Genomic DNA, 16,488 nt, shown 5'->3' with positions numbered 1-16,488 from the left:
CCACAGAAGTATTTATGCTCTCTACAAGTTTCATATTATCTTAGAAAGTCCAAACAGAATTTATAACATAGTGTGAAGGAAATGCAGTAAAATAATATGGCTGAGCCATGAACTACATACTCAATAGTTAATTTAGCTTCAAAAGGAACCATTATTCGTGAAACAGGGAGTAACAAAAATCCCACACTAAATGAAAATATTTAAGTTCTTTCTTCTTGTAAGCAGACCAATACCCAGCTGAAAGCAAATTCTAAACATTGCTTGTTTTGAATATGTAACAGCATGAAGTATTCTGGCAACCTTTAATCTTACCAGTTTGTAACTCTGACAGTTTCTATGCTTCCACTGCTCCTCATGCAAATGAAACAAAACTGTCTTTTTCTATGTTATTTCCTCTGGATAAATTTACTGTTTAATTTCCATCCATACCCCCATTCCTGTTTACATTCATACCTCTGTCACTGCTGCAGTGTCCTTTGGGGCAGACAAATCAAAGGCACACACAGACAGGGTAAACAAAAAGGAATGCAAACTTCCTTGCAGGGAAATAACATTTGTTTGATGAAAATCTATCAGCCTTAATATAAATTTTCTTCAAGATATTGGCAATAATGTATAGTGTAGGGAAGCTGGTTGCTTCTGTCAAGTAAGGTGGGCACTTGGCAGTTGCCACTTGTGAAAGGCTCAACTTAAATTGTATTAATGATGGGAAAATCCCCATTTCAATAATACAAATTCCTATTCTATACTCTACTAAACACAAATGAAGCCTGGTGAATTTTTTGCATTCAACATCTTGGCCCCGTAGAGAAGCTCAGCTGGTTAAAGCAGGGTGTCAAGAAAGCCAAGATGGTGCATTTGATCCCTGTATGGGTACAGCAGGACCTGCTGCACATGGGTCTGGGCAAACCCCCACAACATCCTGCTCTCTGCATTGAAGAGGGATGGATTTGATGGGTGGACTGTTTGGTGAACAAAGAATTGGTTGGATGATTGCATCCAAAGGGTCAACGGCTCAAAGTCCCAAAGGACATCAGTGACCAGTGGTGTCCCTCAGGGGTCTGTTCTGGGACCAGGGTTATTTAATGTCTTAGACATAGATGAAAAGATCAAGTGCACCCTAAGCAAAGTTGCAGATGTCACCAAGCTGAGTGGTGTGGTTGACACACCTGAAGGACAGGATGCCATCCAGAGGGACCTGGACAAGCTCAAGAGGTGGGCACATGGAAATCTCACATGGTCTAACAAGACCAAGTGCACGATGCAGCACCTGGGTCAGGGCAAACCCTGGTATCAACACAGGCTGGAGAATCAATGGGTTGAAAGCAGCCCTGTGAAGAAAAGCTTGAGAGAACTGGTGATGAAAAGCTGGACATGACTCAGCAATGTGCACTTGCAGCCCGGAAAGCCAATTGTATGCTGGGGCTGCATCAGAAGCAGCGTGGCCAGAAGGCTGAGGAAGGTGATTCTGTCCCTCTGCTCGTCTGAAAGCTCACCTTGAGTTCTGCATCCAGGTCTGGGTCCCTCAGCACAGGAAAGATATGGACCTGCTGGAAGAGGTCCAGATGAGGCTATAAAAATCATAGGGATAAAACAGATCTCCTTTGATGAAAGGCTGAAAGAGTTGAGCTTGTTTATCCTGGAGAAAGAGCGGCCTTTCAGTACCTAAAGGAGATTTACAAGAAAGATGGGGACAGATTTTTTGACTGGGCCTGTTGAGATAGGACAAGGGGTAATGGTTTCAAAAGATGGTAAGATTTAGACTAGACATAAGGAATCATTTTTTTATAATGAGGGTGGTGAAACACTGTAAGAGGTTACCCAGAGAAATACTAGAAGCCTCATCCCTAAAAATATTCAAGGTCAGGTTGGATGGGACTTTGAGCAACCTATTCTACAACTCCATGAGGTGATTTAAGACTTTGAGAGGGGCAAGGACTGCAAGAAACACAGCATCTTTTATCAGACAAGCCTTCAGGCAAATAGGTGCTCCCTGAGTTTTGCTCTGTCTGCTGTGTAATTCAAGAAAGTCTTCTTTGACCTCCACATCCTGTCCTCAACTCTTACCAAGCATCCTAATGAAAGACATCCTCTGCACATAAACCCTGCATCATTAAACAGACAGGCGTTCTTTCAAAGGTATCTTAGCTCATGAAATTTATGCTTGTTTTTTCAAGACATGTAATATATTTATTCTTTTATTACTAAGTTCTTCTTTTCCCATTTTTAATGGAACTTGAGAACCATAGTTTCATAGGCATTTTTGAATTTTTGAGCTTGTTTTGTATCTAAAGCTAACACTGACAGGAAAAATTGGAAAATAAAAACAATACTTTTACATAACAGACATTATCTCAACCTCCATTCAATGAATTGTAAGCTATTAAAGAAAAAGCAATCTCTAGCCTCATTCATATTGAGACCAGGAGGAAATTTCTGTCCTCATTTATTCCTTGGAGTATCCCTGATAAAATCTAACAACAACTTCCTTAGAAGCAGCTTTGTGAGTTTTGGAATGCCAAGGCTCTTAAATCACTAATATGAATAAATCTTTTGAGTTGAGTGTAAACTGCACAGTCTGACATTTTCCAAAATCTGAGTGAGAAATCCTGTTTTGTGGCATCATGTCCTGCTATAGTCCCTATTTAATAATTTTTCCACATTTTCCTTTGTTCTTTTTTTTTCCCCTTCTCACCATTTTCTTTCTGCACATTTACTCAGCTTTTCTAAGGGTGTTTGTAGCCCAAGGTGTTTTGTTAACACAGAGAAACACATAGGAGCTCTAAAGATATGCACTACCACAGACAAATAAATAAAAACTCAAGATATCACATATGTGTATGCTACTGCAGCACATACTGGGAATAATTTAAATAAATCACATCCACGGCTGAGACCAAGAGAACTTTCAGAACAGATGGTCTTGCATCTATTCTTAAATCAATGCCAAGGACCTGGAAAAAACTACAACTAAGAGTATTCAGCTGATTATCAGAAGTGCTCCCTTCTGATGCACACCATTGATCCGTTAAAAAAAAAAAAAGCCCATGAATAGTTCTAATTTCCACATAGCTCCTTGCAGAATATCTGCCTCAAGGCATAAAATTTGACAGATCAAAAGCGCATGCTGTGGCCTGAGTGAGCAAAGCTAAATAGAGTCCACGACAAATGACATAGTCCAAATGTCAATATATGCAAACACCATGCAAAGCTCCTGTTTTGTGCCAATAGCCTGCTTTAGTTTTCAGGCTTCAGTCCCCTGGATCGATTCAGTACTTCAGCAGAAAACTGCAAGGTTTAAGAAACTTACTGCAGTGGACCTCATCACTCCAGTCATCACAGTCATTGTAGCCATTACACTGCAGTTTCCCTGGGATGCAGATCCCACTGGCACACAAGAAACTCTCCTCTCCACCACACAGTGCTGCAAGAGAGCAAAAGAGACAGAATGAGGAGAAAAATCGTTAGCATCAACACTATAAAGTTAATGCTACTGGAGTCTTACAAATGTTAAACAGATATTCAAAGTTTCCCACAGGGATTGAAATATATTTCCAATTTGGAGAACACCAGGATGGCTCTCAGAGGAATACTATTGAATGAAAGAAGGTCAAGAGGAAAACCTGAAAGAAAAAAAATCCCCATTTTTTAGGTAGAACAAAGCCATTTAAAACTGCTCTCAGTGAATGACCCATTTTAAAACCTCAACAGGCAGTCATGAAAAGACTATTACAGCTGTTAAATCTGCCCCTGGGACTAAGGAAGAGGCCTTTAATGTGCCTACAAAAATACAATAATTTCTGCTTAAGACTGATTTTACCATACAGCCATTTGATATTCTTCACAATTTGCCAAACCAATAAGTAAACAGTGGATATTGTGAGGTACCACTTAGCACTGGACATGCTGAATGTTTTTCAAAAATGACAAATAGCTTCAGCTTGCACTGGCTGCAAGTTCAACAATTTATCTAGATTTTTAATTTTATTTGTGGTTCTAGAATAGCAGTCCTTTCTATCGTACTATGGCAATGGATATACACATGAATATATACACTCTCAGCACCCTCATTATTAGTTTTAAAGTTTGTCAGCAGGAGATTATTTCCTTTCAACATATTTACATTCTTTTCCAAGCTTCACTATTATTTTATCATCCCCAAGAAACAGGGCAATCTCAGACTTAGTGAACTGAAACATACACTCTTTATGAAAAATTTGTTTGTAATAAAAACTTAGGAATGATTTCAAAATCTTTTCTATTACGTTCCCAGGTGTACTGTCCACTTGGACAGCAAATAATTTTGATTTTGCAATACAAACATAATTTTCTAGTTATGTAATGGGGACACGGTTATTGCAGTGAGAGCTGCTTATGCAATGTATTTTAAAGGAGATCTCTAACTTTACAGAAATGCACCCAGAATACTAAGAGACTTTAAACCAAAAATTTTCAACTAGTTTATGCCATTTAATGTTTCTGACTCTCAATCAGAAACAAGATAGGGCAAAACTACCAGCATCATCCTTTTGCACACCCTTATAATGTGCTCCTCAGCAGGTTCCCTCACATTGTGTGGTTGGACATGTTTCCTAACCTCTAACTGAAGAGTTACAGCCTCACCTGTATTCTACAAGTTTTGGGACGGTATTAAAACTGGTATTAAAACTGCAAAATATGATTGTCTCAAAACAAACATGAGATTAGATAACATTCACAGTCTCATTTTACAGGGGAAAAAAATGAGGCAATGAGATATTAAAGTGGAAGTTATAAGAAATAATGAATAATAACTTCAACTGACCAATCTAAGACACAAAAATCAGCATGTGGTTTTTTTGGGTTTGGTTTTTTTTTTTTTTTTGAGGGTGAAAACTGATATTATTTTACAGGGTCAAAGAATAGCTCTCGTTGCCTTTACCTGTAGCTGCAAGAGCATGTCTCAGTTGCAAATAAACTCCAGTTATACAAATGAAGAGTCCAGTTAGCTGGAAGTATTCAAAGAGCTGTAGAGAAAATTTTTATTCAAGTGCCTTGTTCAACATGATCTTTTTATTCCTCCAGCTCCCTGCCCTACACACTGCACTTCTCAAATGCTGCAGTCACTAAGCTCTGCAGAAGCCCCTAGAAACAACAGACTCCCTTGGTATGGAAGTACTAGCTCCTTGGAGACCAGTGTTTATCCCACAGATGATGATGTCAGCTAAAAATAGAATATGATAACATAATCAGAATTGTGTAATTCATCATACAAGAAAGGCTCTTTGGGGTTGGAAATACAGCTTTAACTGATTGGTAATCTTACATTCTTGTAACTTGGCTTTTACACAATTTACTGCATGTTAAAAAAGGAAAACAGCATAAATAGCTCAAAAGGAGCCATCTTGATTTGCTTAGAGATCTCCATCAGCACAGAGCTTCACTGGTACTACAACAGTAAGAGCAATGGACTCCTATCTTTTGTGTGAATATGCCAATTTGGCCTGAGAAGATAAAAGTAAACAGCAGGAATTTCTGATAATTTTTGTTACAGATCAGAAGAGCAAAGATTCTGGGATCCCACATTCACTTCTGGGCTGTGAACAAAAGTATGCTGAAGCACTTATAAGTCATTCTGACTGCCTCCTTAATACATCTCTATCTTGTTCTGCTTCTATCCCAAACCCCTTCTCCATTTCTTCATCCCTAAAGTGAGAATCTTCCTGTTTATCTTGTATGTTATACAAAAAAAAAGCAAGAAGAAGAGTGAAATTAGTTTTCTTTATCTCAGTTTTAGCTTCCAGCAGCAATAAGAAGGAACTTTTAGAAACTTTCATCTCACCTCTTGCAGTCTTCTAATAGGTAATGACTGGATATGTTTGGTCCAGTCAGTGCAGAGCTCAGGGCAAGGAGAGCACACACACTGCAAACAGTATCTCCAATTAATGTAATTTCTGCTTTCCACCAAGCTTGTGCAAGAAGTTTTCAGTGGGCTGACTATTCCATCATACCTCCAAAGATCAGATTTTAATGGAAATTATAAAAGCCTTATCTAATGCTGTAAAACAAACACTTTTGTTGAATATTAAATCTGGGTATTTGATCTGGAACCTGGTGGATTTAGTTATGCAACCATTTATAAGACTTTCTTGAACACAGGTTGCATACTCAGAAATGCTGGGACTGTTTGAAACAAAGCAGCAATAGCAGAAGGAATAATGCCTGAAATAGATGTCTAAAATAGGAAAAATATGGACCATTCCATTCAAAATTTTTAAACACGGAAAAGGTGTTTTTCTAAAGAAGTTTGTTGGGAAATGTTAATTACTGATACCTCTGTAAATAATTCACACATTTATTAATAAAATCATGCAAATGTACACACAGGCAAACTCATGAATAATTAAAAATGTTATGTAAAATGAGCCCAAATAAAATAAAGTAAAATAAACTGAGCCCAAATAAAATAAAGTAAAATAAAATCCTTGGTGATAGAGAAGCTTGCTTGTTTTAGTCCTTACCCAGAAAGGTTTACAATCTGGAATAGCTTCCAAAATCCCTGACTAAACACCACTGGCTTTATTTTATACGTATCTGGCGTACTATCAAAAAAGTGTCTTTGAGACCATTTATGTGCTGTACTTTCCAGCTTAGATTACTGGAATGTCATCTATAGAAGTTTATGTGGAATGGTCCCTGGAAAGCTGCAGAGAGCACAGATTGAAATAAACGTTATTTTACTGTCCTCAAGATTGACATCTGTTTGCATTTCAAGGTATAGCAACAGATAAAGCATTATATAACTGTGAAAATGACCATGGAAAGTGATGCTAATTGTTTTTCAAAGCAGAGACAACTTTTACTATCTAATGCTATGGAACAGCTAAGAGGTATTAAAACAACCAAAAGGCAGTTCTCTTCATACAATGCATTAATAAGCTCTAAAATTTTAGAACACGATACTATGGATGCTAAAATTTATATGGATCCATGAAACAAAGAGACACAATAACAGAATAAAAATCTACGGTAGGTCACAAATTACAGAAAAATCCTTGAATCTCAAACAGATGGAAAATGGAAGAGTTTTTGGAAAAGTACTGCGACATAGTTGCCCTGTTCTCCTATTCTGGGTATTTGATTTATCAGCTTTTGGAGTCAGAATTATAAAACAGACGGACTTTTTATCTTACCCAGTATAGCCATAATAGCATGGTGGAACAGAGAGGAATCCCTGTGTTCTCTCACCTTCAGATTTTCATCACCTGCTCCCTATACCATGCATGTACCCTGCAGTACTGTGTATGCATCTTGTTGCTGTCAATTCTAGAAAGTTTTGATACTACAATCACAACCATGGAATTAGAAAAGCTGGCGACTCCTTACCCCCAGGTAATTGTTCATTTCTCTATTTCCTTAGGATGCAAAACCCTGTGGGAGAAAGAAGACAAAAAACCTTTTTCTTTCACTCAAGTGATGTGGCCTAAAAGGGCCACATTAAAAACTCCAAGCTGGAAAAGAAACAGGCAAAGAACAGGAATACAGAGAAACAGGCAGAGATAAACAGTGTGGGAGGCAGAATAGGAGAATAAAAATCAGAGAACACAACAAAATATAATGCAGGATCAACAGAATTAAAGAGCGATTTGGTGGGGGAAATACTTTTTTATCTGTGTGTGTTTCCATGAAACACAACAATACTGAAAAACATTTTGTCTCCCTCAAAAGATTATTCCACTATTGCTGGTTTTGCAGCTGCTCAGCATCAATGTTACACAAATCATCTTGCTCTTGTTTGCACTGCATTGAGTAAATGCAAGGGCACAAAAGAAAGATAATGTCTTCCTGATTTTAAGAGCATTTTCTCCAAAACATTATCTATTGGATGTATATGATTACATTGCCTACAGAAAAATAAATACCTGTTGACAGCAGGTATTTGAATTCTTTACTCTAAGTTATTCGTCAAAGACAATTCTCTCAGTAAACACCAGTGTGAAGCTAGGGGTGATCTAATTGCAGCCTTCCAGTACCTGAAAGGAGCCTACAAGAAAGATGGACAGGAACTTTTTACAAGAGCATGCAGTGATAGGACAAGGGAAATGGCTTCAAACTGAAGGAGAGTAGGTTTAGATTAGATATTAGGAAGGAAATCTTTACTGAGAGGGTGGTGAGGCACTGTAACAGGCTGCCCAGAGAAGCTGTGGATGCCCCATCCCCGGAAGTGTTCAAGGCTAGGTTGGACTGGGCTCTGAGCAACCTGGTCTAGTGGAAGATGTGCCTGCCAGTAAATATTTTTTTTCCTGATATCTAATCTAAACCTACTCTCAGTTCGAAGTCTCTCCCCATTGTCCTATCACTACATGTTCTTGAAAATAGTCTCTCTCCATCTTTCTTGTAGGTTCCCTGCAGGTACTGGAACACCATTCAATTGTAGTCTCTCATTCTACCTGAAAAGCATTCATCTTCAATCATCACACACAATAGTACACAACGCAAAATTTAATTTTAAGAAACCCTTTTTTTATATAGCAAGATGTCAGAACTGACAATAAGTAGCCTGGGTCACCACAGTCTGTCAGATAAGAGCAGAAAATCTCACAACTGGCTGTACATTTCTTCCCTTAATGAGAAAAATCAAGCTTCCACTGTGTACTCATCAGTAATTTTTGCAGTTTACTACCAGATAAATACCAATCCTGCCATACAGATTATGCAATAATCATTTACCTGACACTACTCTAAAAATCTTCTTCTCTAGCAGTGCTAAATATATTATTTTAACCACAAGATTTTCTGAAACTTGAAAGTTTCGTTAAGTCATGAATCTCTGCTGGCTTAATCTAAGTTCAGCTATCTAGATTTGTGGGGCTTTTAAACACTCTGACCAGCTATAATTTGTCAAAATTTAACAGGCATATTTATATGCTACCTTGTATTCATTTTATGTATCACGCAGGCATGAAATCCAGGTATTTGATATTCTGCTGTTTTTTCAGAATTATATCTCATTCTGTGATCATTCAGTTAATGATATGTCACCTATTGCTCATGGCTAGTTACCCTTACTGTTTAATGTATAAGCATTTACCACACTGATGTATTTATTTATGCTACAGCTTCTTACCTTGTTTTATGAACCTGCCATGAAGACAAAATTATTGTACTCCTTATTTATATAATGCTTATCCCTATGACACCAAAGGCATCAACAAATATATGGTTACAACAATACTGTGAGCTAAAAGGACAATTTTAGTCCTATTTTACATGGAGAATTGGAGGCACAGGAAAAAAAATAAGCATTTTATAATTACTTGCTTACTGTTCCCATTTGGAGAGATCCATTAGACCTACTTTTTTCAGCAAACTTAGCATATATTTTTATCATACAATTAAGACACGGCTCCCTGTGGCTTTCACAACAGCAACTTCCACAAAATACCATAGGACTCTATCATTAACATTTGTGGACAGTGTTCAGTTTTCCTGGAAATCATTCAATTTTAACAAGAAACAATCTTTTTGATCTTTCCCTACCTCAGCCATTACAAAAGTTCCCACAGAAGAAGGAAGGTACGGACGACAGCCTTCTTTACTTCATGACTCCTCAAAAATATGCCTTTAGAGATGGAGAGAATCCAACGGATAAAAGACTTGGTCTAATAATTTTAGGCTGTATTATTATGCATACTCAAGAACTACAAGGAGGTAGCTCAGGATAAATAATCAAAATAGATTATTTATCCTGAGCTACCTCCTTGTAACATTAACTAACATTAACTAACCTTCAAAGATACAATGACTTTCCTGAACTTTTAAGGTAGTCTTAAAGTGTAACTTCTTGGGTTTTTAAATTTCAGAACTGAGAAGCAGTTATCATATAAATTTTTCTTGTTTATTGTCACACAGAAGTCATTAAAAAAGTTAGAATCTACAGATAAACTGTACAAGCCCCAGTCTCTTCATCTCTCAGGAGAATGCTTATCAACAGCAGTCTCAGGTGCCAGCAAGAGAACCCCAGCAATTGGGTCAGTGAGAAAAAGTCAGGCTTACTGCTCTCAGGTGTGATCTCACCTCTAGATTTGGATCTAGAGAACACAGCAGCACCTCTGAGGAGATGGAAATGCCTTGCTTTTAGAGACTGGCTGGAAGGCTGCCCAGTGGAAAAAGACCTGGGAATGCTGGTGACAGCAGCTGAACATGAGCCAGCTGTGCCCAGGTGACCAAGAAGGCCAATGGCATCCTAGCCTGGATCAGCAACAGTGTGGCCAGCAGGACCAGAGCAGTGACTATCGCCCTGCACCAGGCACTGTTGAGACACCACCTCAAATGCTGTGTTTAGTTTGGGCCTCGTGGTACAAGAAGGACATTGAGGTGCTGGAGCGAGTCCAGAGAAGGGCAACAGGGCTGGGGAAGGGTCTGGAGCACAAGTCTTCTGAGGAGTGGTGAGGGAGCTGGGGGTGTTTAGCCTGGAGAAAGGAAGTCTCAGAGGAGACCTTACTGTTCTCTACCTGAAAGGAGGTTGTATAAAGGTGGGGGTCAGTTTCTTCTCCCAAGTAATAAGCATTATGACAGGAAGAAACAGCCTCAAGGTGCACCAGGAAAGGTTTAGATTCGATATTAGGAAAGATTGCTTCATGGTCAGTCATCAGAACAGGTTTCCCATGTAAGCAGTGTAGTCACCATCCCTGAAGGTGCAAGACAAGATGTGCAGACATGACTCTTAGTGACATGGTTTAGTGGTGGACTTGACAGTGCTAACAGTTGGACTGGATGACCTTCACTATCTTTTTCAAGCTAAACGATTCTATGATGCTATGTATGAGTGTATAAAGACCACGCTTTTTGAGAAGTCTACCTCTTGATCAGTTTTGGGCTCATTTTTACAGCAAGAAAAAGGAGATACACTTGAAATTTGGCCTGTGTATCAAGTTCCTACTCCAAATAACACACCTGTATTTACTAGAGCTTAGCAAACAAAAAGTCATCAGGTCATATTACTTTTCTTTCCTTGAAATGGCTCAGAATTTTTGATGAAAAATAAAAAGGATTCAAATCAACACAAGTCTGAAAAAAATCAGCCTAAATATTTAAAGCACTGCAGACTACAATCGACAGACAACCAGACTTTATCACAATAGTAAGATGGAACATGATAACAGAACAAGAAATAATCGTTTGAACCCAGAGCTTTTCCTACAGAGTAAGAAAATACACTATTAAATGAAAACTCATAAACACAGTGAAACAGTTAAGAATGAAAACATACACTGCTTTCCTTTTTCTTGGTGGGGTGAGAAGCATACCCTTGCAGTGGTGTCATTCTCAGTTTTGTTTTGGAATTGAGAGCACTTCAGGAAGTCTGGCCAAGAAGCATTTACCATACCCAGGACTGGTTCACAGCCTTCTTTTGCTGCCTCACAAAATGTTCTGCAGGGCAAGAGGCCTCGACTGAATAAAAGAAACAGAGAAAAAAATTTAAAATTATTATTACTTTAGTAGCTTGCAAAAACTTTTTAAAAAGAGCAAAAAGTAGTAATAAATGCTTTTGACAAATATTGCATTCTACAGAGCAATACCCATCCCCTTACACTGATTAAATTTTCAACTTAATTTTTGCAGTTTATGTCTAAATGACTGCAGAACCTCTTAGGTTTTAGCAAATGCACTTTTCCTTTATTCATAACCACTCGTAATGCCACAGAAAGATCTTTTTCCTAGTACACCACATGTGTCTTTCTCTTTATGTCTGACTCTCGGTTGTACCTGCCCATCTCGAAACCATGGCTAGAATGCCAAATTCACTGGCATTCACAAGTAAGTGGCCTCAACTGAAGAAGTCTTCAGTACCCAAAAAAGTGACTTATGGTTTCATTTTTCAGTAACAGAATAACATGGTACTATTTGCAACTGTGGGACATGGCAGCAAACACCACAAGCAAGGAATAAAAAGCAGCTAGAGCTGCCTGACTACCGTGGCAACGAAGAGATTGGTATAAAGCAAAATATTCACTTGTATAGGTATTCTGTAGTTGGTATGGTTGCCTTTCTCTGCTTAGTATGTAAAAAGACAAATGTGCTGCCAATGTTGTTACTACGTTCAACACACTCTGGTTGGAACCACTTTTTCAAAATAGGAGGCAGGGAAAAAATCCTGTGCAAAGGCAACTGCAGCCAGGAGAAAGGAGTGAGACTATGACAGACAAGCAACTCTGCAGATACCAAGTTCAGTGCATAAAGAGGGGCAGGAGGTGCTCCAGGCACTGGAGAAGAGATTCCCCTGCAGCCCATGGTGCAGACCATGGTGAGAGAGCTGTGCCCTGCAGCCCCTGGAGGTGCATGGTGGAGCACAGATCCCCCTGCAGCCCACGGAGGATCCCATGCTGGAGCTGGTGGATGCCCAAAGGAAGCTGTGACCCTGTGGGAAGACCTCACTGGAGCAGGCACCTGGCAGGACCTATGGGCCAGTAGAGAGAGGAGCCCACAATGGAGCAGGTTTGCTGGCAGAACTTGTGACCCTGTGGAGAACCCAAGCTGGAGCAGCCTGTGCCTAAAGGACTGCACCATGAGGGAGTGACCCACACTGGAGCAGTTCATGCAGAACAGCAGCCTATGGGAAGCACTCACACACTTACACTGGAGAATTTCATGGAGGACTGTGTCCCGTAGGAGGGACCCCATTCTGGAGCAGGGAAGGGTGTGAGGAGCCCTTTGCTGAGAAGGAAGGAGTGAAAGTGACCATGTGTGATGAGCTGACCTCAGCCCATATCCCCCATCCCCCTGCACCTCTGAGGGGGCAGGAGGTAGAGAATTCATGACCAAAATTCAAGACCAGGAAGAAGAGAGGGGTATGAGGAAGATGTTTTAAGATTTGGGTTTCTTTTCTCATTACCCTGCTCTGATTTGATTGTCAATGAATTAAATTACTTTCCCCAAGCTGAGTCTGTTTTGCCTATGACAGTAGCTGCTGAGTGATGTTTCCTTGTCCATATCTCAATCCGTGAGTCTTTTGTTCAATTTTCTCTGTCAGGCTGAGGAGGGAAGTAACAGAGCAGATTTGGAGGAAAACTGGTGACCAGCCAGAGTCAACCTGCCACAGACATGCACAGAACAGTAATAATTTGCAAATTACCAGTCTTCTAAAAGACAACTGCACAGTGATCTACTAAGCCAAGCAGAATTTGCAGTCTCTAGAGAAGCTCTGACAAATCAGAAAACATGGAGATTATCCAGCAATTACTGCAATAGTTGGCCCAGTTTCAATGTTGAGTCATGTGTGCTCCATAAATTAAATATTTCTGGATAATGATCAAGTTTAGAATGGACATGTTGCTTAATCTTCTGAAGAATGAAAATATTATTAAAAATCTTTATCTTGCTTAGTCTTATTTACAGCTACTCAGAGACCAATCATTTAAACCGGTAGGACTATCACAATCTTACCATAATTGATATGGCACCAGTGGCAGGCACAGAAGAAGGTTTTAACATATTTGGGTGTGATTTTGCTGTTCAGGATATTAAAGGAAAAGCTCCTAAAAATGGATTTTGATGAAAGAATAGATATGTGGCATATTTTTACCTCTGTGATTGATTTCCCCACAGTTAAAATTCAACTTCAGTAAATTCAGCTACATAGAAATACCAACATTAAGAATTGTAGGGCAGCAAAAGAAATAAATACCTTCTTTATAGTTTATTTAAAAGTAAATTAAGGGTAAAGATAATATATATAGGGTTTTAATTTGCATAAGGAATATTTGAAGAAGCTATTTATCAAGACTTGTATATTAAATATTCATTGAAGCATGTATGTACAATACAGCACAAACTTTGCAAACTGACTTCAACTTTCCAAAGAGGTTACACTCTGCCTGAAATCAGATGACCTGACTTCCTCTTCAAGACAATCACCTAGCGTTCACTTAAATTGGAATTCAAATTGCCTGATTATAATCCTACATGGATCTACTCCTTATAACTCAGAGATATTTTACATTTTTAGACTAATTCTTTTCAGAATTTACTCCTCCTCTAATAGCAACTTCTCTTCTTTGCAATCACATTACCATGCACAGGGCTCATCAGTAGACTCTGTTTCTTAAGTGGTTATTTTGCATACTAAAACTTATCAAGGAAAGATACTACAAGAAGCAGTAAGGAGAGGGAAGATGCTCATGGCAATTATTTTCCTCTTGCTGCTGAATTTACCACATTTTCTAAGGTTGGCTCAAGATTCAAGGTAGCTAAAGGGTCTGACTCTCAACCTCAGCAGACACTGAGGGCATGTGGAAGCAGCAGCCATGTGTGCAACTTGGTTCCCAAATTCCTGGATCTGGTTCTGTGCTGCTTTCTGTTTTTCTGTTTGTAACAGCTGTTTTAGGCTGTATAATAAGACAGGTCAAATAACTGATTCACCTGGAGAGCAATGAGACAAAAAAAAAAAAGGCTTTTTTATTCTCATCTGGAAATTGAATTGGGTCCTCCAAAGGGATACAGGCAAAGAAAGAATAAGATGTCAGGGGAGGAAGAAATAAGAATTGCTAAAGCAAACAAAAGCATTAAATAAAATATACAATTAACCATCCTGCAGGGGCTCTCCTTGCAACCTGGTAAATACAGTAATATATCTAGTGCCCATTATTATCTATGCCATTTCTTTGTGTCTTCACAATAGTATCTACACTGGTAAAAGCACTGTTATAGCCATGCCCTGTTGAGAAATTTATCATTGCAATTTTACAGATTAAAACAATAGAGGGTAAATGATTTGCAAAAGGCATACAACCAAGCTGGTTTTCCACAGCTGAAAACAGCATGAAGATCACTCCGAGAACATACAACTGTTGACTGCATCTGCTAAAGGTCACATCTGTGGTTCAACAGACAACCTGAAGGCAGACTGACGAAAATTTTTGTCACACAAAGGTTACAGAATCTCAGCCATGACTCTGTGGAGGTCTTGAACGTTGTGCGAACAGAACCAGGAGCAGCCTAAATAGGCATTTTAAACCATCTAAGCCGCAGTAGCAAGAGAAATGTAAGTTGTGCAGACAGGATAAGAGCAAGTTATGCTGACAGGACAGGAGCCCAAGGACAGACCTTGGGGCTTTTGGGGAAAGTACCACGGAAAGTACCGGTGGGAACTTGTAGTTGAAAGGAATGCAAAGTATCCTAAAATAGCAACAGTGGAATGCGAATTGTATCTTTTGTATTTAGCCAATGAAATAGTGCCTAAGCAATTGCAACAATATATAAACCACGCTCGCGGTAAAATACCCCGAAGCTTGCCTATCACTCATATTGAGTGGTGGTCTCGCTTCCCCTCATCACACATTTTCATGTACTGCTGGTCCTCATTACTGTTGTTTCCCCAATTTCATCCCTTCAGTTGTTCCAGGATAACTTTTCCTGTTGCCACACAATATGCTGCATTCAGGTATTGAGCCAAGTTAAAAACAGCTGTAGGGTATTTTGCTGTATCATTCACAGACACACATGCTAAGAATGGTGATGGATCTCAGGCCTGAGGCAAAATAAAGGAACTAGTAACACAATTGTGAGAAATTGCTGGGGCAGGGACCATGGGTACAAGTACAAACTGCAATATGATGAAATTACGGGAAGAAGAAAACCGAGGGTACTCTGTGTTTCTACAGCCCTGAAATCAAACAAGTTGAAGTGACAAGCTCACACACCAGCCTTTGTGAGTTCTAATTGTCTTTGATACTTCTTGTGATTCTCTAACAATAAAGACTTCCACAGAATATAAATGTCAGAAAGTGTCTACAGCAAACACACACACCCAGAATTACAGTTTTCGAGAGTACCCATTCTTGTGAAATCTTTCTCGGGACCCTCTCACAGTACTCCAACATGGAGAGCAGCACAGTCACTGAACAGAGTTTTATGAGGCAAACTCACAAAACCCTCCATATTACTTCTTGATTTATGGATTTATAAACAAATTGGCTGCTTAATGTTTCACTTTCACATAAACAAAAAAATTACTTATTTTTGTCTCTCATTGTTTGGTTTTCATCTCTATCTTGCAAGTTCATTTGAAAGGTTACATTTTCTTTTCTGTCTCTAGAGATGGGTTTCAATCTGAAATTTGCTTCTTTACATAATAAAATCTGAAAAGAAAGCAAGATTATTTTACATTTTTGTGCTTATTTCACGTAACAAAATTATACTGAATCCATACAGCAACATTTCAAGACGGCACCTCAATTCCATGTAACACTTTGTAATGTTCAATGCATATCTAGCTGCATGTTTCTTACCTCCTACCTTATTTTTAGCTCAAATGTATGTAATATTTTCTTGAAGCATGTCCCTGTGTAAGTACAAAGATGCACAATTAACCTGTAAAGGGATAGGACTCACAGTCTGAGAAACACCTAACATCTTAAAGGAGAAAAAAGGACTCAGAGGTGAACAGGGCAAAAAGCATAGCAGCTCAGTTTCCCTGGGGTGGGAGCCTGAAGAATGGTTGCAGCTGTT

General features: G+C 39.0%; 1 protein-coding gene across 4 annotated transcripts in view; it reads right to left on the bottom strand.

Moving 5' to 3' along the window:
• CORIN (corin, serine peptidase) overlaps positions 1–16,488 on the bottom strand; it is a 119,116-nt gene that overhangs the window by 49,080 nt on the left and 53,548 nt on the right. For all 4 annotated transcript variants that reach the window (XM_085059026.1, XM_085059027.1, XM_085059028.1 and 1 more), the window contains 2 exons: positions 11,252–11,433; positions 3,311–3,424 (listed from right to left, as the gene is read on the bottom strand). In XM_085059026.1, coding sequence (XP_084915152.1) covers positions 3,311–3,424; positions 11,252–11,433 — 296 coding nt within the window. The remainder of the gene's footprint in view (positions 1–3,310; positions 3,425–11,251; positions 11,434–16,488) is intronic.

Source organism: Lichenostomus cassidix, chromosome 4 (genome assembly GCF_008360975.1).
Source record: "Lichenostomus cassidix isolate B80296 chromosome 4, HeHo_3.0, whole genome shotgun sequence".
NCBI lineage: Eukaryota > Metazoa > Chordata > Aves > Passeriformes > Meliphagidae > Lichenostomus > Lichenostomus cassidix.
The sequence above is the reverse complement of the archived record's forward strand: the minus strand, read 5'-3'. Positions and strand labels throughout refer to the sequence as shown.